Source organism: Caretta caretta, chromosome 6 (genome assembly GCF_965140235.1).
Source record: "Caretta caretta isolate rCarCar2 chromosome 6, rCarCar1.hap1, whole genome shotgun sequence".
Taxonomy (NCBI): domain Eukaryota; kingdom Metazoa; phylum Chordata; order Testudines; family Cheloniidae; genus Caretta; species Caretta caretta.
Window position 1 is genome coordinate 118,473,695 of NC_134211.1, and position 24,551 is coordinate 118,498,245.

The following is a 24,551-nucleotide window of genomic DNA, read 5'->3' on the forward strand; positions in this document are numbered from 1 at the left end:
AATGCTGGCTACAAAAGCATCATGCGTACGTCTGTTCTCACTTTCAGGTGACATTGTAAATAAGAAGCAGGCAGCATTAACTCCCGTAAATGTAAACAAACTTTAGCAACTGGCTGAACAAGAAGTAGGACTGAATGGACTTGTAGGCTATAAAGTTTTACATTGTTTTGTTTTTGAGTGCAGTTATATAACCAAATAAAAAAATCTACATTTGTAAATTGCACTTTCATGTTAAAGAGATTGCACTACAGTGAATTGATGTGAATTGAAAAATACTATTTCTTTTGTTTATCATTTTTACAATGCAAATATTTGTAATAAAATAATATAAAGTGAGCACTGTACACTTTGTATTCAGGGTTGTAATTTAAATCAATGTATTTGAAAATGTAGAAAAACATCCAAAATATTTAATAAATTTCAATTGGTATTCTATTGTTTAACAGTGCAATTAAAACTGAGATTAATTGCGATTCATTTTTTAAATCGCAATTAATTTTTTTGAGTTAATCACATGATTTAACTGCAATTAATTGACAGCCCTACTAATAATGTATTAATGTAGATGAGTTTCTCGTAGGCTTGGAAGAAGAGAGAATATTTAGTGTGATCCCTTTGGAAGTTCCCTCAGCTGGGAAGCTACAGCGATTCCAGAATGATGGTTCTGAGGTCAGACCTGGAGAACTGCTCAGGAAACGCAAGATGAAAAGTAAACAAAAGTTGTTTACAAGGATCCAGCACGGAGCTTCAGAAAGCGAGTCAAATATTTGAGTGTGGCTTTGACAGCCAAAGCTCAATCTAACTGTAAGACAGAATTTATTGGGTCTGCCAACTCAGAAAAGATGCCAAAGGGAATGATGTACTGGCATATTTGAAGGCATTTTTAATATCTGCTTTTGTTAGCCAGGCTCCTTGACTCTGAGGAGAAGCAATGAGTTCATCATGGCTCCTCTTTGATTTCAGTTGTGTCCACCATAGTGTTCATTCTTTACCCTTTAATTCTTGTCTAAAATTTTACAGTAACTGGTTCATTGCACAAACAAAAGTTCACACTGCTTGTTCTGACACTGTGTGCAAAACAGATTAGCTGCTGCCTTCTATTTGTTCTTAATACAAAGAACTTGGGCTGGATCCATGGACAATGAGTGCAAAGAAGGGAGAGCACTGTGGTAACATTCCATGTGTTCTCTGGGTTCTGCTGGTATAGCCAGCTGTAAGCCACCAGCTCCTGGTTCTCCCCTCGCACACTCCAGTCCACTGTAGGATGCATTCTGGGGTGCAGCTGGAGAGCACACCAGCCAGCAGAAGTTACAGCAGTCACAAGGTTGCTCTGACTTGCACAGGGGCCAAACTGGGCCTAAGATTGGCGGGGGGGGGGGGGGCGCTGAGGCAGAAAGCTGAGCTCAGTCCTATGGATTTTGTTTCTCTGCTCCCCTGGCACTGGCAGCAGTTTGCTCGTATAATGTTCTTTACAAAAATCTGCTTCATAAAAAAAAAATCTTTTTACTGCAAGAACCCTGGTCTCTCCCACCATCTCTCCTAACTAATGACAGTTTCAGGTTGCTGATTGGGACGAGACTGAGGCTCATAACTGCATGCTCTCCCTCATGGACTCGGGAAGGCCTTTGTAAAAGTATGCTGATGAGCAAGCGTAAGGTTGTCCTACACCAGGTGTAACCAATATAGCTGGTAAAGTTGACATCCCCTAGGATGTATCGTTTATTTCTCCTGCATTCTCATTGCTTTCTTTACTGCTGCTTGCCTGCACTGAGGGCCATAGGGGAATTTTTTTCAGTATCTCTCAGATCTAGTTTCTGGCCAGATTGTGGTACGCTCATTTGGCACAGATTCAGTCTCTGAGCACTTCAGTTTGGAGCGATTATCCTCCATTTGCTTGGACTGAATTACATTTAGCACTTAGCACATAAGAGATTAAAATGATTTTAGCTCTGCTTTAATTGCATTTTTGTGGGGGCCTCACCATTTTTTGTGCTTCCTTACTTGGTATCATCTGCAAACTAGGAAAACCCCTGTTTTCTATACACTGTTCTCTACCTAATCTATACAAACAAACTGGTTCACTGCACTAGAGTTTGATTAAAAGGTGCAATTATGGTGTTATTTATATGAACACACAAAGCATTGACCAGACTGCACTACCAGAGTTCCCCTATTTAGCATGCTGCTTTAGTGCTCGATTCTGCCATCCTTATGCACCCTGAGTAGTACCTAACTCTGAGTAGCCCCACTGATTTCAGTGAAATTACCTGTGGAACTACTCAGTGTAAGTAAGGACGGCTGAATCACACCTCAAAGCAACATGCAAACAGAGGCACCCTGGCAGCAGGGCATTCTGGGAAATTTGGTGTGATCATTTCTCTCCAACAGTTACAAGGTGGATGTGTGGCTCTGAACTAGCCTCAAATCTTTTGCTCTTATGGGCTACAGTGGAATGACAACTCTTTACAGAAAATTGTACTCTGCTTTTTTGATTAATAAGATTAAAATTGGGGGAGGCAGAGGAAGGCACTGTGCCTTCGTATGAATGTACAGCACCCAGCATCATGGGGCCCTGATCATGACTGGGGCCCACTGGGCAGGACTGTAACACAAACAATAGTGATAATAATAAACAATTAAACTTTTAAGTAGCTGTTAGGAGTTCTACACACAAGACTCTCTCTCTCTATTGAAAATTAAGTGACCTTCCTTGTGCTCTACTCTGAAAGACTTCAGAGCCTTGATTGATTGGGGATAGATGTCAGGGCTTTTATCTGCTCCAGTCACCCTGGCCTGCCACTCGGGGGTACTTTGGTATTGGAATCCTGTCTTTGAGCCCCTGAATGAGAAGTCCCTCTGGAGTGGGATTGAAAGCCTCAGTCAGTATCCCAAAATACACTATTCTGGGGCCACGGGGTGGGAGCAGACACCTGGTTCCATGTTTAACCGTTGCTGTTAAAAAAGCTTCAGTCTCTTCAAAACAGGTTCAGAGGGCACATTGGGGTCAGTGCAGGGGCCTTTGACCTCCAGACATGTGTTCATATACTAGATCAGGACACACATCCCAGCTGATGGAGCTCAGCCACTAACGGACACTCTCCTGAAGTCATACGGTTTGGAGCGATACTATATCCAGTTGTCTCTCTACATGCTCTCGAGCACTATGGGGAGATTCTCCATGACTGACTGCATCCGGAGAAGAAACTCCCAATTCCCTCTTTCTCTATCTTGTGCACCAGTGGCCAAGAACTAGAGCACAGATAGGCCCCATGAGAGACAAACTCCCAACTGGAGTTGTCATGGAATATACAAAAACCTGAAGGAGAACACTTCAACCTCCCTGGACACACAAGAGCAGATTCAAAGGTAGCCATCCTGCAGCAAAAAAACTTCAGGACCAGACTTCAAAGAGAAACTGCTGAGCTTCAGTTCATTTGCTAATTTGACACCATCAACTCAAGGTTAAACAAAGACTGTGACTGGCTCGCCAACGACAAAAGCAGTTTTTCCTCCCTTGGTATTCACACCTCAACTGCTAGAAGAGGGCCTCATCCTCCCTGATTGAACTAACCTCGTTATCCCTAGCCTGATTCTTGCTTGCATATTTATACCTGCCTCTGGAAATTTCCACTACATGCATCCCACAAAGTGGGTATGCACCCACGAAAGCTTATGCTCCAATACGTCTGTTAGTCTGTAAGGTGCCACAGGACTCTTTGCACAAAGTGGCGGGACCTCCTGCCACCTCTAGAGGGTGAGGAGCCCCGGTGGGCCAGCCTCTATTCCACCTTAGTCCCGAGGCCCGCCGGGGATATCAGTTGGCGGCTCCTTCACGGGGCCGTGAGCACGGGCATGTACTTGGCGCAGTTCACCCCAATCCCGGACACCTGCCCCTTTTGCGGCGTGAGGGAAACCCTGCCGCACATCTATCTGGAGTGCGCCAGGTTGCAGCCCCTATTCCGGCTCCTCACGAATATTTTGTTAAGGTTTTGGTTGCACTTTTCTCCTCACCTCCTTATCTATGCACTCCCTGTCCGTGGCCCCACTAAGTCGCGGGACCTCCTGGTCAACCTCCTCCTGGCCCTGGCTAAAGTGGACATCTATAAAACCAGGGTGAGGAGGTTGGCCGATGGAGTCTCCTGCAACTGTGGGGCCTATTTCCGATCCTCTGTCTGTTCACGCCTCCGGGCAGAGTTCCTCTGGGTGGCGTCCACTGACTCCCTTGACGCTTTTGAGGAGCGGTGGGCGCTGTCCGGGGTTCTCTGCTCAGTGTCCCTGTCCGGTTCCTTTCGTTTGACCCTTTGACCGCACTCCCGTCCCTGTTGTTCATTAGTTGTCCCCCGTAATTATTTGGTTTCCCAGGTCCTGTGGATCCCCCCCTTAGGCTGGGGGGGATCCTTTAGCAGTGGGCGAGCTTCGCCCGCCCACTTCCTGGATCCCAATAAGGCCACAGGACTCTTTGCCTCCTGTTGTTTGTTCCCACTGTGCACAGGGAAGCAGAACTTTGTACACTCTTTGTGAATAAACAGGATTGAACAAAGAGATACCCGACTCCCAACATCAATTTCTCCTCCTAATGGAAACAACCCAGCAAGGCCTCCAAATTGGCTCACCACTCAGCTGAAAAGAGGCAACAATAAGATTCTGGAAGTGCGTTGATATGAGGAATAGTAAGGAAAGATATGGGACAAAATATGCTAACTTCTGCTGAACTTGAGAGAGTGGCTTTTCCTACTCATTGATCTATTTTTCAAAACAAATTCAATAAAAGAATAAGTGATAAAGAGAAATATGGAGGACCAGCGATAACACTGACCACTCTGCTCAGGAATTGACATTAGAAATCCTTCATGACAGGTACTCAACTTTGCTGCTCTTGTTTTAACGCTGGGTTCAGACATCTGCAAGTGTTAACCAGCATCAAAGGGGTTATGTAGATAACCACAGAAGGAAGTGAACTCAGCGACCTGTGGCAACAGACAGTTTGGTAAACCAGAGAATTTGCCTTCTGAGTCAGTGTCAATTCTAGATAATTGTGATCTATAAACATAGATCAACTTCCTGTGTCTTCTTTTCCCCTCTTTTTGTCACTGTACTTCTGACAACATCACTACATCCAAGTACTTTTCGGGCACCTCTATGCCAGCAGGATTGGATTAGCTCCTATAACCATGCCCATTAGCTCTTTAAATCATCCCCTCTACAGCCTCATCGAGGCTGGAGAATGCTCTTTTTGCTAACTCACCAACATAAGGATTACCCCTCAGTATTACACCTGCATTTCCAAACTACGTGTTGAACACAGACTACTGAGACCCCAGGCTGTCCATCTAGCATCTGACTCTTCTCTTGCAGTATGTTTCAGCTTATTCACTCTTCATTCAAAATCAGCATTGCAGGCTCCTACCCCAAGTCTTGATTTTGACCTCTACAGGGTCAAACAACAGCAGGGTTTAAATAATACTACTTTTTCTCCATTATATGCATCTCCAGCCAGGGGTGCTGGAACAATTTTTACAGTGGGGGTGCTGAGAGCCATTGAACCAAACTGTAAACCCTGCATATGATAGAAACCATTTCAAGCCAGGGGGTGCAGCATCACTCCCAGTTCCAGCACCTGTGTCTCCAGCAGGCCTGAAGTCTAGTTTGTGATCCACACCAGTTTTTGGAGGAGTGTCTGAGTGTAAGAAAGTGTCTGAATGCTCACATTGAGCACAGAAGTTAGCAGCCATCTCCCAGTGAGCACCAGGTTCCTCATTTGACTATCAAATATGAGGCGGGGGGGGGGGGGCTGATGGTTAGAAGCTCTGGGCTGAGAAGGCAGGGATAAAGCTATTCTGGGGTGCTACCATGCCTTAACCCTTGAGGTTACCTACCTTGTAGAGTGAGGCTTTAGTACAGTTGGTACGCTCCAGAAAACCTTGGAAAGCATCTTCAAATCTCCAAGACTTTGGCCCACTGATTACCAGTTTTATCTATTACCCACGCCATCATCCCTTGTAATGACTCCATTGTCTTTGGGGTCGTTTAAACTTACAGCAGCGTAGCGCTTAGTGAAGACTATCTGTGCTGACAGAAGAACTTCTCCCGTGGTAGCTATATGGGCGGGAGAAGCCCTCCCGTTGACATAGTGCTGTCTACATCAGGGGTTAGGTTCGTATAACTATCTCGCTCAGGGGTGTGGATTTTGGTAGTGTAGACCAAGCATTCCTTTTCCCCTTGCCCTGAAGCCAGGTGCAGAAAGCCTGTGTACCTTTCATGGTTTTACCTCCCCTTAGACCATTGCTCCTTGAGCCTTGGTTTTTCACATGTCTCCTTTTCTGTTAAACGAAACTTCCAGCAAGCTGGTGCAGGATCGGATCATACTCAAGGAAAGCACACAGATATGAACTCAACTAGAGTTATAGTGATGGTGCTGAAATCAGATACACCATGATGCTCCTGGGCAAAAAGGATGAAAGAGACAGTCATATTTCAGGTGGTAATTCATACGGCTGGGATCCCAAGATCTCCAGCTGCTTGGAATACCATTAGCTCCACTCTAAATGTTATTGTTCACTAGTGACAAATCAGACATCAGACTTCTGTGTTAAAATGAACCCTAGCTACACACAGCCAATGTGAGTCACTGTCTAGGAACTTGCATAATGACATTTCCAGTACAAGTTTCCTTTTCACAGAGTCCTCCCCAGAAGATGGGGGTAACTAGGTCAGCTTATATCAAGGAGAATTTTGAGGGGGTATATTTTATAGACGTTTATACAGCAGGAGCAGGGGCCAGATTCATTCCTGGCATAGCTAAACAGAATTACTTTGGGGCTGATAATGAGTAGTGGGAGACGGAAGTTGGAAAATGAACCTCACACAGCTCTAGTTACAGCTAATGGGCCAGGTCCCCGGCTGGTGTAAGTCGGCATAGTTCCACTGACTCCAACACAGCTTTGCTGATTTACACCAGCTCAGAATCAGCCTGCCCTTCCCTCCAGCCCTTTATAAACATTTTTAAAATGACACAAAACATTGAAGGGGAAACAAGGAACAATTTCCTTTTTAAAGCACAAATGGTTTCTGCTCTGGCTTCTACACAGGCTCCATGTGCATCTAGGTTGTTTTTTGTTTCCCTACAGCAGCAATGCTCAAAAACATTCCTGGAACAGCTGCTGACCAAACAAAAGCTTATGACCTAAATCAGCACTTGAGAATGGATAGTGGCAACCTTCAGGAAATTACAAAGATGCACAGGGTGCAACCTCCCTCACAGGATACAAGCACAGATGACTTCTAGGGTGGAGGGAGCTGGGCAAAGCAGAACAGTGGTGAAAAGCAACTTGAAATAGGCCCCAAACTTCATGATGCTGAACCACAGCATAAAGCGATACACAAAAATAAACTGCTCCTGTGCTTATTTATCCTCTGTATCAACTTATAAAAAAATCTCAAAAGGCCAACTGTTTAGCAGATCAAATATCTTCCCAGTTAGTTTGATGGCCCTTTGCCATTCTGGCTGGAGGGAGAATTCGATTTTGGTTTCAGGGATGTGTGTTACTCGTGCTCTGCATTCATTAGTATTACTAGACCTGTTGAAGGTTTCAAGCCAGGCCTGTTAGTGAGGAAGGTGGTCCAGTAGTTAGGGCGTTGGTCTGGTATTAAGACGACGCAGGTTCAATTCATGCTCTGCCAGACCTCATGTGTGATCTGTTCCATTCTATATAGGCTCTTCTACCATGCCCATCACTGTAGTGTCAGAGTACTTGGACAAATCACTTAGTCTCTCAGTGCCTCATCTGTAAAATGGAGTTAATGGTTTCCTGCCTCACAGGAATGATGTGAGAATAAATACAGTAGAGACTGTGAGGTGCTCAGACACTATAGTAATAGAAACCGTATAAGTAACTTAGAGAATGTTAAAAGCAGGAATCCTCTACCACCTGAGCAAGTCTCCCAACTGGCAGCTATAGTAAGCTATCATCCTTTCATACAGACCAACCATTAGAGGGGAACAAAGACCCACATTGTACTAGAGTGTGTTATATGGGAACTTCATATATAAATATTGAACTGAGCTAATATCTGTGGCAAATATATAAATTCAGTTATTAGCACTAAAATTCCTTCTTACAATTCAAAAATAGGTAAAGAGCAAACAAGCATGTCAATTATTCATTGGAATTTAGAGGCCAAAAACATCCCTTTGTATCTAGTTACAAAGAGTTGCCTTTTCTCTAAAGTTGATGTGCTTTGGCACTATTGAAAGTACAACATGAGAAAGTGAGAAGGGACCAGTGAAACTACCTGATGAAATGGTCTGTAACCAAAAGCAATTAATCAGGGACTGAAGGGAGCTCATGCTCAAGATATACAAAGTGTCTTAGCGCTGCAAAAAGTGACTTCATCTCTTCAATCATAAATAAAAATGTCTGGTGCAGTCACCTGAAGCAGCAGCCACCTGGAAAGTGACAGATGTGTAAGGAATTGAACCAAATGGCATATATAAAATTCTGTGATGCAAACTCTCATCAGTTCATCACAGACTCCTGGTTATTGCTCTGAAATTGACCTGCTCATAACTTCAGTACTTTAAAGTCTTCTCCCTCCATGCCCCATTTTCTCCCATTGCAGAAATTCCTTTCAGGGCACAGCTTTTTGCAAGCAATGCTTGTAAAGTGCAGAAAGGCAGTTCTGCTCTGGTTTGTGTTTCATGAGCAATGAGCAATGCTAGGGTGAGAAAGTGTTGTAGGAGAGAGATCTTTATGCATTATGTTGAGGGTCTACAGCAGGGGTCTCAAACATGTGGCCCGTGGAGCTATTTGCTGCGGCCCGCCAAGCTCCCCGCCCTCCAGTTACTTCCTGTGGCCACCAAGCTCCCCTCCCCTGCCGTCCTCCTCCCCCTCAGCACATCACATCCCTGCTCCTCTGCCTACCTCCAGGCGCTTAGCGCCTTCCAGGAGGGAGGGAGGAGGAGCAGGGAGCTGCGCGCTCGGGGAGGAGGCGGAGAAGAGGCGGGGATTTGGAGAAGGGGTTTGAATAGGGGCAGGGAGGGGGTGGAGTTGGAGTTGGGGTGGGGACTTTGGGGAAGGGGTTGGAATGGGGGCGGGGAAGGGGTGGGAAGAGGCAGGACAGGGGTGGGGCCTCATGGAAGGGATGGAGTGGGGGTGGGGCCGGGGCAGAGGGGCGGGGCTTTTGTATCTTTATATGAAAAAGTGTCAGTGATGCGGCCCTCAGGCCAATGTACTAGTCCTCATGTGGCCCTCGTGGTGATTTGAGCTTGAGACCCCTGGTCTACAGTTTGAGGGAGCTGCTTGGCTTCCGATTACATTCCTAAACACCCTGGTGTCTTACTGAATTAGGCCCCTCCTGAAACCTGACCCTCTTTCACCAATTCCACTCACCATGCTACTATTTGCAGTTACACGAAGATTACTTAAAGTAACATGTTTGAAAGCTTACTGTGATGACTATGATTAGAGAGCTCCTTGATTCTTTGCCCCTGCCCTGGCGCCAGCATGGGGCAGAACAGCTTGGGGGTGAATCTAACTTGCACCAGCTGGTGTGCCGAGGTGCCTGTTGTAATTAGTGAAATAAAAATGTCATCAGTTTAATCCCCCTTCACCTTGTTCTGACACGAAATAGGTCATATTACACTTCGTTCTTTCTTGGGTGATTAGCGTCTACTGTATCACACTTCGCACTCTGTCTCAGGCTTACGTAAGATTCCTGGTAATGTATGAAAGTACAACTTTAATCTGGTTTAGAACTGGTTTTTGATTAGCTGGCACTCACACACCTAAGAAGGTACTACAAGGTGGGTAGAAAGCTGGCTAGATTGTCGGGCTCAACGGGTAGTGATCAATGGCTCCATGTCTAGTTGGCAGCCGGTATCAAGTGGAGTGCCCCAAGGGTCGGTCCTGGGGCCGGTTTTGTTCAATATCTTCATAAATGATCTGGAGGATGGTGTGGATTGCACTCTCAGCAAATTTGCGGATGATACTAAACTGGGAGGAGTGGTAGATACGCTGGAGGGGAGGGATAGGATACAGAAGGACCTAGACAAATTGGAGGATTGGGCCAAAAGAAATCTGATGAGGTTCAATAAGGATAAGTGCAGGGTCCTGCACTTAGGACGGAAGAACCCAATGCACAGCTACAGACTAGGGACCGAATGGCTAGGCAGCAGTTCTGCGGAAAAGGACCTAGGGGTGACAGTGGACGAGAAGCTGGATATGAGTCAGCAGTGTGCCCTTGTTGCCAAGAAGGCCAATGGCATTTTGGGATGTATAAGTAGGGGCATAGCGAGCAGATCGAGGGACGTGATCGTTCCCCTCTATTCAACATTGGTGAGGCCTCATCTGGAGTACTGTGTCCAGTTTTGGGCCCCACACTTCAAGAAGGATGTGGATAAATTGGAGAGAGTCCAGCGAAGGGTAACAAAAATGATTAGGGGTCTGGAACACATGAGTTATGAGGAGAGGCTGAGGGAGCTGGGATTGTTTAGCCTGCAGAAGAGAAGAATGAGGGGGGATTTGATAGCTGCTTTCAACTACCTGAAAGGGGGTTCCAAAGAGGATGGCTCTAGACTGTTCTCAATGGTAGCAGATGACAGAACGAGGAGTAATGGTCTCAAGCTGCAGTGGGGGAGGTTTAGATTGGATATTAGGAAAAACTTTTTCACTATGAGGGTGGTGAAACACTGGAATGCGTTACCTAGGGAGGTGGTAGAATCTCCTTCCTTAGAGGTTTTTAAGGTCAGGCTTGACAAAGCCCTGGCTGGGATGATTTAACTGGGAATTGGTCCTGCTTTGAGCAGGGGGTTGGACTAGATGACCTTCTGGGGTCCCTTCCAACCCTTATATTCTATGATTCTATGTATCCTTTCCAGGACATAAATTGTCCGAAGCATTTAAGAGCACTGATCTAGCACTTCAAATACTGCTCTTGAATTTCCACTGCTTTGGACCACCATCTTTTTTTTTCCTTTTAAATTGTTTTGAGAGATTTCCAAGCCCAAGAGAGCCTTCAATGAGAAAAGTGATCATCTCTGGCCGGAGCCTATGGATTTCATAGCACAATCCTTCCTCAGGAGATGGATTTTGTTTTTAGTGTGCTTTTAGGAATATTATGGATGTGCTGACAATGTTGCAAACCGTATTACCTGCTTTATATCCCACAGAAGCCTTCCACATCAATTTCCAGAGTTTTGTTACTAGATTACTGCCCTTTATAGAGTTGTTGCTATGGTGCTGCATTTATTTAAGCCGGTGTTTCTCAAATCATTAATTACTTATGTTAGGTATTTATATGGTGTTCCCCGCATTAACAGAGTATCTGACTGAGCATGTCAAAGTCTTTAATGTACCTACCTTCACAATGCTGCTGCAAGGTAAGGAAGTAACTGAGGCACTGATAGGCTTAATGCCTGGGCCCAGGTTACACAAGAAGATTGTGGTGGAGCAAGGACTGGAATTTAGGTCTTCTAAATCCTAGGTGAGTGCCTTAACCCCTGGACTACCCTTCCACTCCTTACAGCAGTGCCAAGCAGCTCCAATGTGGTAGGTGCTGTATGCACATAAAGTAAAAGACAGTCCATGCCACCAAGATTTTACAATCTCAATGAACAAAGGAAGGGTTATTATTCCCATTTTACAGGTGGAGACCCGAGGAGGTGCACAGAGACTGAGTTGTCCATGGTCACACAGCAGTATGTGGCAGAGGTGGGAACTGAAGCCAGATTTCCTGAGTCCCATGCCAGAGCTTTAATCACAACATCATTCTTCCTCACACTGTTTGTTGAGACCTCTCCAAAGCGGGTCTCCAGGCAGGTGAGGGATTTTCCATTGTAAACATTAAAAAATGAGAATTTTCTAGTGATCCCCTTGGGAAAGTCAACATTACCTACAGTTAGTAGATAGGACTATCTGAGATACCGCAGATATTTCCTGCTTCGCTCACACAGAAGTAACATGGTATCTGATGGTACATGCTGAGCACAGTATCGCTTCTGTTATGGAAGATGAGCATGTGCTACAATCATGTAGTCTAAGAGGGAGCATGCATGCTGCTTGCCAGCCTGATTGTTGAATCAGTTAGGGGATATAAGCAGCAGGTGAACACGTTAGCACTGCAGTTCTTACCCTTCACCCCAAGGTAATGAAAGGATCCTTGCTACTCCACTCATCCACTTGCTTTCCAGTGTGTCTGCCCCCCTCGTTTTAACTTTTTTGAATGCTTTTTAACTCGGGTCTCCCACACTTCAGGAGAGTGCAGTATCCCCTGTCCTATAGCATAGCCTAGTGTAGGCCTTTCTCACTCACTCCTATGGAGGCTGTTACACTTTGCATACATAATTATACAGTCTCTGGGCCAGAGAGAGGGAGTGACCTTATAGCCAAGCGGGTAGGACACTCTCCTGCAGTGAGAGAAACCCAAGCTCAAATTCCTGCTCCAATTATTATTGAATTATATGTCAGGCAGAGGGGAGTCCTGAACGCAGGTCTCCCATATACTGGGATAAAACTTATACGTAGGTTTAGCAGAAGTCAATTTTTATAACTTTGATGGATAATATCGATGGTTATTTTTAAGCCTTTTAAAGATTTTTTTTATTGATTTAAATTTTTCACATTTGTGCAAAAATTATGGGTTTTAAGCTTGTTTTTAATTTTTATCAATTTAACTTTCACAGTTGTGGGAAATTATGGGGTGTGTCACACAATACTTCTTTAATGTCAGCAGACACTGAGATTCAACAAGAAAGCTTTATGACTGTTCAAACACAACTTCACATGTCACAACATACAAAAAGAAATCTCTTCAAACCAAAACTCTAATGAGTTCTCAAGCAGCATATTTCTTGCTTTGCCTATTGGAAATTTTAATTCCAGATGGAAATATTTTTACATCAGTTTGTGGGCGTATGGTGAAATCAATGTTTACCGACAAAAATCTAACCCTTCCAAGCCTGCTTATAAGGAAGACACTAACTTCTTCTCCAATCCCCTCCCCACTCTGTAAATCTAGCCTCTTATAAACTCCCAGAAATAAAATGTTTTGTGTCGAATGAAATGTTTGTTCGACCTGATTCCCCTACATTTTTTTCCAGAATCTTCAAATTCAGTTAAATCTGAGCCAAAATATTAATTATTTTTTTCCATTTTTGGGAACTGTCAGGGAACTGAAACATCAGTTATTCACCCAACTCTATTTGCATCAATGATATCAACTATTAGTTTAAAGAACACATCAGGCTGGTGTGAGCTGGCATAAAGGACACAGGACACAAAAGCAAAGGAACTTACAGCTTTCAGGATCCCTACTGCATCCTGCTGAAGCCAGGTTGGGTAAACAACTTCATCATTCAGAATGGCTTCAAAGAGGTCATCTTCATTCTCTGCTTCAAAAGGGGCATGGCCACATAGCATCTCGTACAGCAGCACCCCCATAGCCCACCAGTCTACATCAGGACCATAGAGCATCTCCTGCAGAATCTACAATGGGGATGAGGAAGGGGATAAATACTACTCACTGGGCTTAACCATTGTTTTTCTAAGTGGGGGAGAAAATGGATTATGGAATATTAATGTGAACAAAACACATCACCGCATATTAACTAAGAGTATTCTCTTCTGTGCTTGCCATTCCTCCTTTCTCAGAGCCCCTCTGTGATGTACATGTCCAGCTGGCAACCCGTTGATTTACATCTCCAATAAACAAGGGGTCTGCTAGCTGTACTCACTTACCAGACATGCTTCGGAACAGACTCTTTAAAATAATGTGCTGAGCAGGAGCTGAAAAGTTTTTCAATCAAATTGTTCTAGAGAGGTGGATCAGCTGGGTCTGTGGCTTGAGCCTCTTCACTCCCCTTTGCCTCCCAGAAGGAAAGTCTTACATGGCTCCAAAAACACATTTCCAGCTCAAGGAGGGAAGGGGTGTGAGAGCAAAAGAAGGCATGAGTGTGAGGAGTGGGGCAGAGGAAGCATGACCACAGAGCATAAATCCAGCAGCGTAACGGAAGCACCTACAGGATCTGGCAGGATCTGGAGGGAAGGTGCTTCTTAAAGCTGTGTTTATTCATTTTAAAATTAGACAGATGAATGACGGGGGGTGGGAGGGGGGGACAGACAGAGGCAGAGAAGGGAATTGGGGAATGAGGGAGACAGCAGCTTGCTTTCAGCCACACTGGGATGGTACCTGTGCCATTTGCTGTAACCAGCATTTTGGCAGCTACAGTCTGGCATCTATGTTTTTCAAGATGCATTTTCTTTTCCCCCAGGGGAGCTGATGCCCCTGTATCAGCCCATAACAATCTGAAGATTTGTTTAGTCTTCACTAGCCCATGGGGCTGTAAATCTCAGTGCGTTTCTGAGACCAAACTTTCCACCTGTCAGCCCCATAAGATGCAGCCAAATTAAGTGGAGATCTCATTCGTTGCTTTTAAACCAGACCTACTAACAGCTCAATGGATTTTCCAATGAAGAAGGGTTTCCTGTACCTCTGGAGCAATGTAGTCCGGTGTGCCACAAAACGTTGCTGTAGTAATTCCATTGCGAATCCCCTCTTTGCACATGCCAAAATCTGCCAACTTGCAGTGGCCCTCGTGATCCAGCAACACATTATCCAGCTTCAGATCCCTGCAACAACAACAACAATTATTACTGTTATTATTTCAATTGCTGCATAGTGGGAGCTGTACAAATCCAAACGAAGACACAGTCCGTACTCTCCAGAGCTTAAAATAAAACCTGGACAAACATGTATCGCTGGACCCAGCGGCCAACTGCACCATCATCTTTTGAAAAAACAAACGGTGTGCATGAATTTGACACTTGTGGAAGGGAGGAACTAATAATGTTGGGCTGAGCCAGATTTAATGTGGTCAGGTTTTGTATGAACTTCCCCACGTGGCTTTCCTAAAGCACGACAAGTCTGGCCTGCAGAACACCCTGCTAATTCAGTTTTGAGATGCGTTCGAGCAGAGTGATAGTTCTACATACACAAAGGCCTAAATGTTCTCAGTTGCCCTGATTTCAGTGAGGTTGCACAGTGAGGTTGTATCCAAGAGGAGGATTTGCTGCCAAGAATCCTGTTATTATTTATGATTTCTTATCCCATCCCCACGTTATTGTCAAAATGTCCAGCGGCTGCACCCAATAGAATAGGACCGTAGGAAATATGCACTTTCCAGTTCACCATCTATCGGGATGGAAGCCCGTAGTTTAAGCTAAGTCCAAGAAACAGAGAATCTAGACGATCAAGCAGTGTAGGAAGCTTGTCAGCAGCTTGACCTTGAGATGGCCCCAGAGAATATTCCACAGTCATAAGTGCAGTCAGGAGCATGGCCAGAGAGCACTGGAGCCATCTGCAGACCCAGGCAATGCTTTCCTGAAAATATACTCCAGCTCTTGGCATCTGGCCCCTTCAGCTGTCAGGCTTATCCTGCGCACACTCGCAGATGGGGGGAAGCAACCACTGTCACAGAGCTGCCCCGGTGACGTTAACATCAACAGCAGGACGCCTGTGTACATGATAGGAATGGGCTCTGTTTCCTCTTCCTGGGTCTTGAGGAAAAGATATGTGACTTGGCCTCTCGAACATATTCTGCTTGCCAAGCATTCTGTCAGATACGTCAGTGCCTTCCTGGTGTGGTACAACCCAAACGTTCTGGTCTGGTCCCAGAGCAGACGCACTAGCTCTGAGCTGGACAGACATTCTGGGTATCTAATGTAGGTACTCATATGGCCCCGCATTGCCATGGCATCTGGGCACCTCACAGCACACCAAGGAGTTACAGCAGGGCTATTACCCCATTTTACCCAGGCACACAGAGACTAAGGCACAGGAAGCCTATGTCAGAGAAGGGACTAGAACCCAGGTCCCCGGCTAGCATTCTAACCATTGGGCCACCATTCTTCTCTACTACGGTGCCCTGAAAATGAGAAGGCCAGTTATCCCACTCTGTCTCAGAAGTCCTATAACCAGAACCAACACAGGAAACATCTCTTAAACTAGCGTTGAGACACCACAGAGTTTATTATTATTTCTATTACAGTGGAGCAATTGGCCTCACTGTGCTAGGCAACCGTGTTAGTAAGAGTCAGGTCCTGCCCCAAAGAGCTTACAAATAGACAAGAGAGTGGGAGAAAGGAAAAATAATTATCCCTATTTGGCTGTCGGGGAACTGTGGTGCAGAAAGATTAAGTCACTTGCCCAAGGTCACCAGAGCCAGGAATGAACCCTGATCTCCTCAGTTACACTACAGCGTTTGCTCTGGATGGGATGCAAGCAAGTAGCAGAGTTTCTCTTTTTAAAATGAAAAATGGTCATAAAGCCTTATGGGCCAAAACCAACCCTGGAAGGGATTAGGAGGACACAGAAACATATTACGTGTGTTGGGTCATGACAACCTTGCAGTGTGGTTTAAAGAGTGGTTTACAGTTAGAGTTCCTGGAATTCTGCTATGCGCTACTGGTACATCAGGAAACCTCTCCAAGCATAAAGGCAAGCCCTGTTTTCCAGAAATTTGCAGGAAAGTGGTTAAAACAGCAGATTATTCTTTATATCCAGTAAAATCCTTGTTGGTTCTAGGCAAGACTGGCTTGGGGGCCACTACAAATATGCAGGTGGGCAAGGCATTTTGATGAATAGGTGAATGCCTTGGAGATACCCCAAATAAAATCCAAGTGGTTGTAGATTCACTATTTACTACGTTTCTTGGAAACAGCTTCAATGGAAACTCTTTACTTAGGTTCAGGCAAGATAGATACATGAGAGAGGGAGGGAGAAACCAGGTACAGCCACAGTCCTTGAAGGCTTTAGTCCCTCTCAGAGGCTGTGAGGTTTAAGCAAGCTTCAGGCTTCATAGTGGAGCTGCAACACCGGGGCCTGTTTTGCCTGGAAGCCATGTCTAGCATCTCCACTGCCTCCCATCCAATGAGCTACAGCAGCCCTGGGCTCCCTGTTAACTGGGCAATACAATATGATCCTTAGCGCACCAGTATGAAAGGAGCATTTGCAGGTGCAAGCTCATTGTGCCCCCTAAAGGAATCTCTGTTTGTGTAATTCCCATTAAATTTAAACCAGCTGCTGCCCACTCACGTTCTGGATGCAAGTACAGTTTTAACCACATCAAAGCAAAGCTCCAGCCTGGGGGCTTCTCAGGCTTCCATATCAATCCTGTTAATAACGTCTGTCCCACACTGCAACACAGTGGACATTTGCACCTACTGGCATCTTTTTAAGAGATGTGAAATCTAAAGCTCACATTTTATTATTTCATGTGTCCCAGAATGGGGTATTAATTGAGTGTTGCTTGGTCGCAAGATGCTCCAAGTTTGGCTCCTAATATAGGATATGCCCAAAAGGGTTTATTTCACTCTTCACTAACCCTGTCCGCAGTCAGTGGTTTTCTCAAGTGATGTCAATGGTATTAATCTGTATACTTGCTGCTTTGCATTCACTGGTCCTACTGTTCTTTATGCCAAATGAACCAATGAGGTCAAATTAAAAAAAACAAGATTCTAAAGATTTACAAGGCGCTCTTCAGTTCAGCAGCAAGAACTCCAAGAAGCTGATGAAATTGGAAAGTAGCCCACTCACAAAGTCAGATTTACCTCAGATTCCCTTAACGCTTGCATTTTCCAGTCAACATTTTTAGTAGTGTCATGCAGCAATAAAGGGAGGGATATTTTCGAAGGTCATTATGCAGTTGTTATGCTGTTATTCTGAGGTCATGCAGTACTGATGCAATCATTTTGCAGGCAAACTCCTACTGGAATAAGGACTTTATGCATACGAAGGAATGAAGCACTTGTCTCTACATGTAGTTACAGTGTGTCAGTTTAACGCATCCTTTTATTTTAGGCATGGAAGAAGTGACAAAAAGGGAGCTGTTCTAGCCTCTTGTATCAGAACACGTGCATTTGCTATGTTGGCAGTTGTGACGGGGCAAGGCCAGATGTCTATAGAAAAGTAGTGGGAGATAGATATATTAGCTCCAGGCTAAACAAATCCCTGGTACCAGGATAAGTGAAATGGCAGCTGCTCCAGGTCAATTAAGACACCTACAACCAATTAAGAACTTTCCAGAAGGCAGGGAGAATGCTAGGTTGATTGGGACACTTGAAGCCAATCAGGGGCTGGCTGAAACTAGTTAAAAGCCTCCCAGTCAGTCAGGTGAGTGTGCATGTCAGGAGCTGTGGGAGGAAGTTGTGCTGTTGGAGAGACTGATAGTACACACCATATCAGGCACAAGGAAGGAGGCCCTGAGGTAAGGGTGAAGTGGAGCTTGAGGAAGTGCGGGCTGCTGTGGGGGAAGTAGCCCAGGGAATTGTACATGTCATGTTTCTAAAAGGTCAGCTACCATAGCTGATACTATTAGGGTCCCTGGGCCGGAGCCTGGAGTAGAGGGTGGGCCTGGGCCCTCCCCCCTTTGCCCCCTGATTAATCACTGAGACTGGGAGACAACAGAGACCGTCCAAGGAAGGATAACTTCTCCTCACCTCCCTTGCTGGCTTATGATGAAAATGGCTCAGTAGACTGTGACCCTTGTCTCTAGAGAGAGAAGGGTTACGTGGAGGGTCACAGTGAGGCTAGCGAAATCCGCCAGGAAATGCAGGACCCACGAAGGCAAGGACAGAGCTTTGTCACACAGTTTAAAGATCAAAATTTTTCCAGAAAAAATGTACAACTTGCCTGGTTCCCTCTGCAATATTTGCACATTTTGGCTTCCTCTGCACTATTGGGAATTTTGCCATGGTGCACATAGTGTCCAGAATAGCCTTTGGAGTTGATCCTGCTGAAATGTATCTTAAAAGGGCTTTCAGTTCATCACCTAAATCACTCGCATCAATATCTCGCATGTCATCATGCGTCAACACTGTCTCTAGTGCCCTGTATTGCTGGTGTAGGTCTTCTTCAGGTATAGTGAGGAGTTTTGGAATATCATACAACATCCCAAATATACTGCTGTGTTCCTTGAGCTGCATGAAATGTTCTTCAATTGTCTGTATTTAACAATCTAGCACCTCGTTAAAAATTCAACTTTGAATTGTTGTTTGGGGTCTCTTATGGGATTATGCTATGCCTCGTAAACAAAATGTCGTCTTCTTTGGTGACTCTTGTATTCTTGAATGGGTGGGAAAATAGCTTCAGTGTGAAGTTCCTCTGCTAAATTCTGAGCACTCTTCAGAACGTTTTGAAATCCCTCATCTGACCCGTAAGACTGTAGGGATGACTTTGGTTTGTCCAGTTGTTCCATTGCTCCAGATATATCAAGGTCAACACCTTGGAGTCTCTTGCTTACAACACTTATTTCAAACAGCATGTCATGTCTCAACACTAAGCCACACAGAAATTTGAAGTTATGTAAATTTCTGGTAATTCCATTTCCCTCTGCCACTGTTCTCCCACGAACAGTTCCTGTCATAGCATTATCCTCCATAATGGCAACTATGGCATCATCTATCTTCCCAATTTGGTGTTTGATGAGCTTTATCGCCTCCACTTGACTTTCCCATCGTGTGGCACTCGGTGGTTTCAGTGTCAGAGAGGATGTTCCCAGATGTTGCGGAGAAGAATACATAGATGCTTTGAATTACATTAAAAAATTCAGTAGCCTCACTAGAAACTGATGCTGCATCACTAATCACCAAGTTCAATGAATGAGAACTGCATGGGACAAAAAAAGCTCGAGGGTTTAACTCTCGGATCCGTGTCTGTACTCCTCTGTTCTTTCCTCTCATGTTGGCACCATTGTCGTAGTCCTGACCTCTCATGTCAGGTATTGCAATTCCCGTATCTTCCAGCTTTTTAAGAAGCACATTTGTCATAGCAAAAAGAAAAGGAGTACTTGTAGCACCTTAGAGACTAACCAATTTATTTGAGCATGAGCTTTCGTGAGCTACAGCTCACTTCATCTGCAGCTCACGAAAGCTCAAGCTCAAATAAATTGGTTAGTCTCTAAGGTGCTACAAGTACTCCTTTTCTTTTTGAGAATACAGACTAACACGGCTGTTACTCTGAAATTTGTCATAGCAGCTCCTGTGGTATCATAAATGTCAATACATTCTAGAAGATGCTCTCTGACTGTCACCATTGCAGGGACATTTTCACTAGGTTCTGTTGTTGTTACAAAATGCACCATTAAAGTCATTTGTTCCGTATGGCTGATGTCAGGTGTGCAGTCCAGAATAACAGAGTAATATCTTGCAGACTTCAGATCTGCCACAATCTTCTGTTTGACTTTTCTTGCCAGTAACTGTATGATCTCATTTTGAATTGTTTTTCCAAGGTAGTGGTGTGTGTACATTTCTTGGGTGGTGACTCTTCTTAGATGCTCCTGGAATACATCATCAAACTCAGCCATCAGCTCCACAATTTTAAGGAAGTTTCCATTGTTTGGCACATACAGCTGATCTGAAGTGTCAAGCAGTGCTAGGTTTTGGGTAGCAAACATTCTCACAATGGCAGTGAGCCTTTTCAGAACATTTTGCCAGTAAAGAGACTCTGATGCAATCTTCTCTTGATGCTGATCATCTATGGTGGCCTTTAACCTTAGTCTCATCTCAAGCTCTTTCCACCTATGGAATGCTCTCTGGAGATTTGCTGCCTTCTCTAGGCATGCCAGATTTCTAGCCAGATTTTTCCAGTCCTTTGTTCCTGTAGAACCCAATGTGGCTGGAACATTAGACTGGAAGAGTTTGCAACAAAAATAGCATGCAGCATTCTGGGTTTTTGAGTACATAAGCCATAGCCTCTCCACTTTGTCACCATTGGGGATTTCACACCAGTAATGTGTTGGATGGAAACTTCTATTTTCATTGTCTTTGGGGAACATGAAGTTTTTCACTTGCTGTGGCCCATGCAGTACAAGGAAGTCCCTCAGGCTACTACTCAAGTGGGTCCACAGTCCTGGATCATCTAGACTTAAGGAAGTAAACTCAGCAGGAGCTGTTTCTTGCACCTCCACCACACTCTTCTCTGATCTACCCTTTTCTTCAGGAATGTGCATGGTTACATCCATTTGAGATGGAGATATGGATGCTGCAGTAGCTGCCAGGTCACCTGCACTCTAACTGGAAGATCAGGCATCTCCTCACCACTCACATCCTCACTGGGGCAGGAAGGCTCACTGTGAATATTTGTGTCTATGTATCTCAGGAGAGCTCCTTCCTGCTTAGATAGAAAAGCTTCCTTTGCTTTCTTTCTTTTTCTGAATGCTGCTCCAGAGAGGCTGTCAAGGTTCCTTCCCCACTCTGAACTCTAGGGTACAGATGTGGGGACCTGCATGAAAGACCCCCTAAACTTATTCTTACCAGCTTAGGTTAAAAATTTCCTCAAGGTAGAAACTTTGCCTTGTCCTTGAACCCTATGCTGCCACCACCAAGCGTGTTAAATGAAGAACAGGGAAAGAGCCCACTTGGAGACATCTTCCCCAAAAATATCCCCCCAAGCCCTACACCCCCTTTCCTGGGGAAGGCTTGATAAAAATCCTCACCAATTTGTACAGGTGAACACAGACCCAAACCCTTGGATCTTAAGAACAATGAAAAATCAATCAGGTTCTTAAAAGAAGAATTTTAATTAAAGAAAAGGTAAAAGAATCAACTCTGTAAAAATCAGGATGGTAAATACCTTACAGGGTAATCAGGTTCAAAACATAGAGAACCCCTCTAGGCAAAACCTTAAGTTACAAAAAGACACAAAAACAGGAATATACATTTCATTCAGCACAGCTATTTTTACCAGCCATTAAACAAAAGGAAATCTAACGCATTTCTAGCTAGATTACTTACTAACTTTTTAGAGAGTTCTGAGCTGCATTCCTGATCTGTTCCCGGCAAAAGCATCACACAAATAGACAGACCCTTTGTTCCCCCCGCTCCAACTTTGAAAGTATCTTGTCTCCTCATTGGTCATTTGGGTCAGGTGCCAGCGAGGTTATCTTAGCTTCTTAACCCTTTACAGGTGAAAGGGTTTTGCCTCTGGCCAGGAGGGATTTTATAGCCCTGTATACAGAAGGGTGGGTACCCTTCCCTTTATATTTGACAGGGGCGTTTTCTTCTTTCACTCATGATTGTTGTTCTGTGCCAGCTATAGTGGCTCTCAACACTCAGTTGAAGGGGACAAATGAGCAGGCTCGTAGCAGGGCCTGAGTGAGGGAAGATATCAGCATCTTAAGGGCCTAACTGGCTCCTACTACTTCAGTTGACTGCCTGTTCTCCTCAAGTGGGTTCAGGGAAACAGCAGGAAACAGGAAGCTCCCTGAGAAGCTGGGGTTAATCAGTCCAGGCTCCTGGGGGTGCTAGAGAGGAACATAAGAGGCTCCTCCTCCTCCTCTCTCTCCCTGCAGCTCCTGCTGCTTTCTGTTATTCCCTCTCACCTTTTCTCCTGCCTGCCTGTTATGTCTCTTGTGCCCTCCTTCCTCCAGCACAGCACTCCACCATCTCTGTGCATGTAGAGCAGAGAGAATACATATGCACCAGCAGCAGACACAATTTTCTACACTCTGGGTCCGAGTGGCGCCCCCCCCACAGTCTGGCACCTGAAGCGGCCGCCTCAGGTCACCTCATGGTAAGGCCAGCCCTGCTGAGCAGTACTTTACTCAGAGTGGTCACAGGGGCTACTTGCACTCCACTTGAATAGGAGGAGCAGAATCTGGCCTAATATTTGTACAGAGACCTCATCTTGTCTCACCCTGTGACACATCAAAGGGATTGAGCCAAAGCCCACTGAGGTAAATGGAAAAACTCCCCTGGGCTTTGGATCAGGCCTCAAGTGATCCTTTACCTGATGGTATTTCATTAATGGTATTTGCAAACCCATAACTTGAAATCATGGAGAAATCATTATTGAGTAATCATTTTTTTGAGAGGAAAAATCTCACCTCTTCCAGATTTTTTCCAATAATAAGGCATGCACGTGGTCATGAATATTTTTATAACCAGGAATTACCTATCACACTGCATCATGAGAATGCTTTGCAAATTTCCAGAGCACCAGTAAAGCTGAGTAAGCATCAGCAAACAGTAGCAAATGGTGTCTAAGGAAGATTTCTGCACCTGTTATGCTGGAATGCAGATAGAAAAACCAGTCTGAGCTGCTGCTCTTTTGGTCAGGTGCCAGCGAGGTTATCTTAGCTTCTTAACCCTTTACAGGTGAAAGGGTTTTGCCTCTGGCGAGGAGGGATTTTATAGCACTGTATACAGAAGGGTGGGTACCCTTCCTTTTATATTTATGACAGGGGCGTTTTCTTCTTTCACTCATGACTGTTGTTCTGTGCCAGCAATTTTTGTCAATGTTACCACATCAGTAGGTTTAGAGAGAGATTGAAATCACAAATGGAAAACCAGGGTATTGATTTGTGAAAAAGGAAGCCACAAAATGGAGATGAGAAATAGATGCAACTGTTTTTAACATAAGAAAAACAGCTTGCAAGTTTCAGGTCTGCAAAATAAAAGACAGAATTATCACTATCTTTCAGCTTTGGATGCTTGCTATAAATCTACTGTTGTGGAACTTTAAAGAGAAAATCAGTAGAGCCAGAACAATTCTGTCATGAGAAACAGTACATATGGTGTACACAGAGCTCAGAGAAGGAACACTTTCTTTTTGGCACAGAGACAAACAGAATACTGAAGGTGACACATTAGGCTGATTAGCTAAAGAAATCCAGTACCCATACTGCCATTTATGGCCACAGTATTCTTGCCTGGCCCAAGTTTAGAAGGTTGGAATTGTTATAGCTCTGTGCTTCCAGAACATGATCCCAAAACTTTGTCAAGATTTAACTTCAGCCTCCTCTGCTACTTTCCCTTATTTAAAATACAAAACAATGGATGTTGTAGGTATGTGCACAGTCCTCCTGATCTTTGAAAATGAAGCATCAAAATAAAGCTTTCAGTTAGCGAAACGTTAGCTCACTAACCCCCAGTTTTCTAGATAAATGTTCTGTTTGTTGAGTGTGTGAAATTCTCTATCTAGTTTCCAAGTGGCTGTTAAAAGCCCCTGTAGCGTACGAGCAAATTCGGTTTCAGATCACTAGTGCACTGAATGTGATGGCTGGTCCAACATAACTATGGAACATGGAATGGTTTGCAACTTTAAATACGATAAAACCAGAATGAAGTGAAGGACGAGCCTTCATGGGGTGTCATGGCTCCTGAAAAATAAACACAACTTAAAAAAAGGAGGAGTTAAATGTAATGATGTGCACATTAAACTTAATGTAAAGATTGTCAATGAAATGCCCTGTTTGTTGTAGTGATAGCAGACAGCCATTCTGAAATGCTTGCCAGACCTTAGGATAAAGGAATGAGGAACATTACTGTAAAGGTTCCAACCTAGACCTCCACATTTCTCCTGAATACTAGCATAGCAAATGGTAATTTAATATACAGTGAAGTCAGAGAGTCAAATCCAGACCTTGTATAAGTGAGTTTAACTCCATTAAAAACGTACACCAGCACTCATATAGAGCCAGATGCTGGCAGGTAGCTACTTGCTCTTGACAGAGTCTGGGTAGAGTTTTGGGGAGGGAGAGAAGGCCCTTTGGGAAGGAC

At 44.5% G+C, this 24,551-nt stretch overlaps 1 protein-coding gene across 1 annotated transcript in view; it reads right to left on the bottom strand.

Annotated features, from left to right (window-relative positions):
* The window catches only part of PRKCH (protein kinase C eta), a 177,106-nt gene that overhangs the window by 14,819 nt on the left and 137,736 nt on the right, over window positions 1-24,551 (bottom strand). The window contains exons 11-12 of the mRNA XM_048855735.2: window positions 14,486-14,624; window positions 13,293-13,481 (exon numbers count right to left, since the gene is read on the bottom strand). Of these exons, the coding sequence (XP_048711692.1) occupies window positions 13,293-13,481; window positions 14,486-14,624 (328 nt within the window). The remainder of the gene's footprint in view (window positions 1-13,292; window positions 13,482-14,485; window positions 14,625-24,551) is intronic.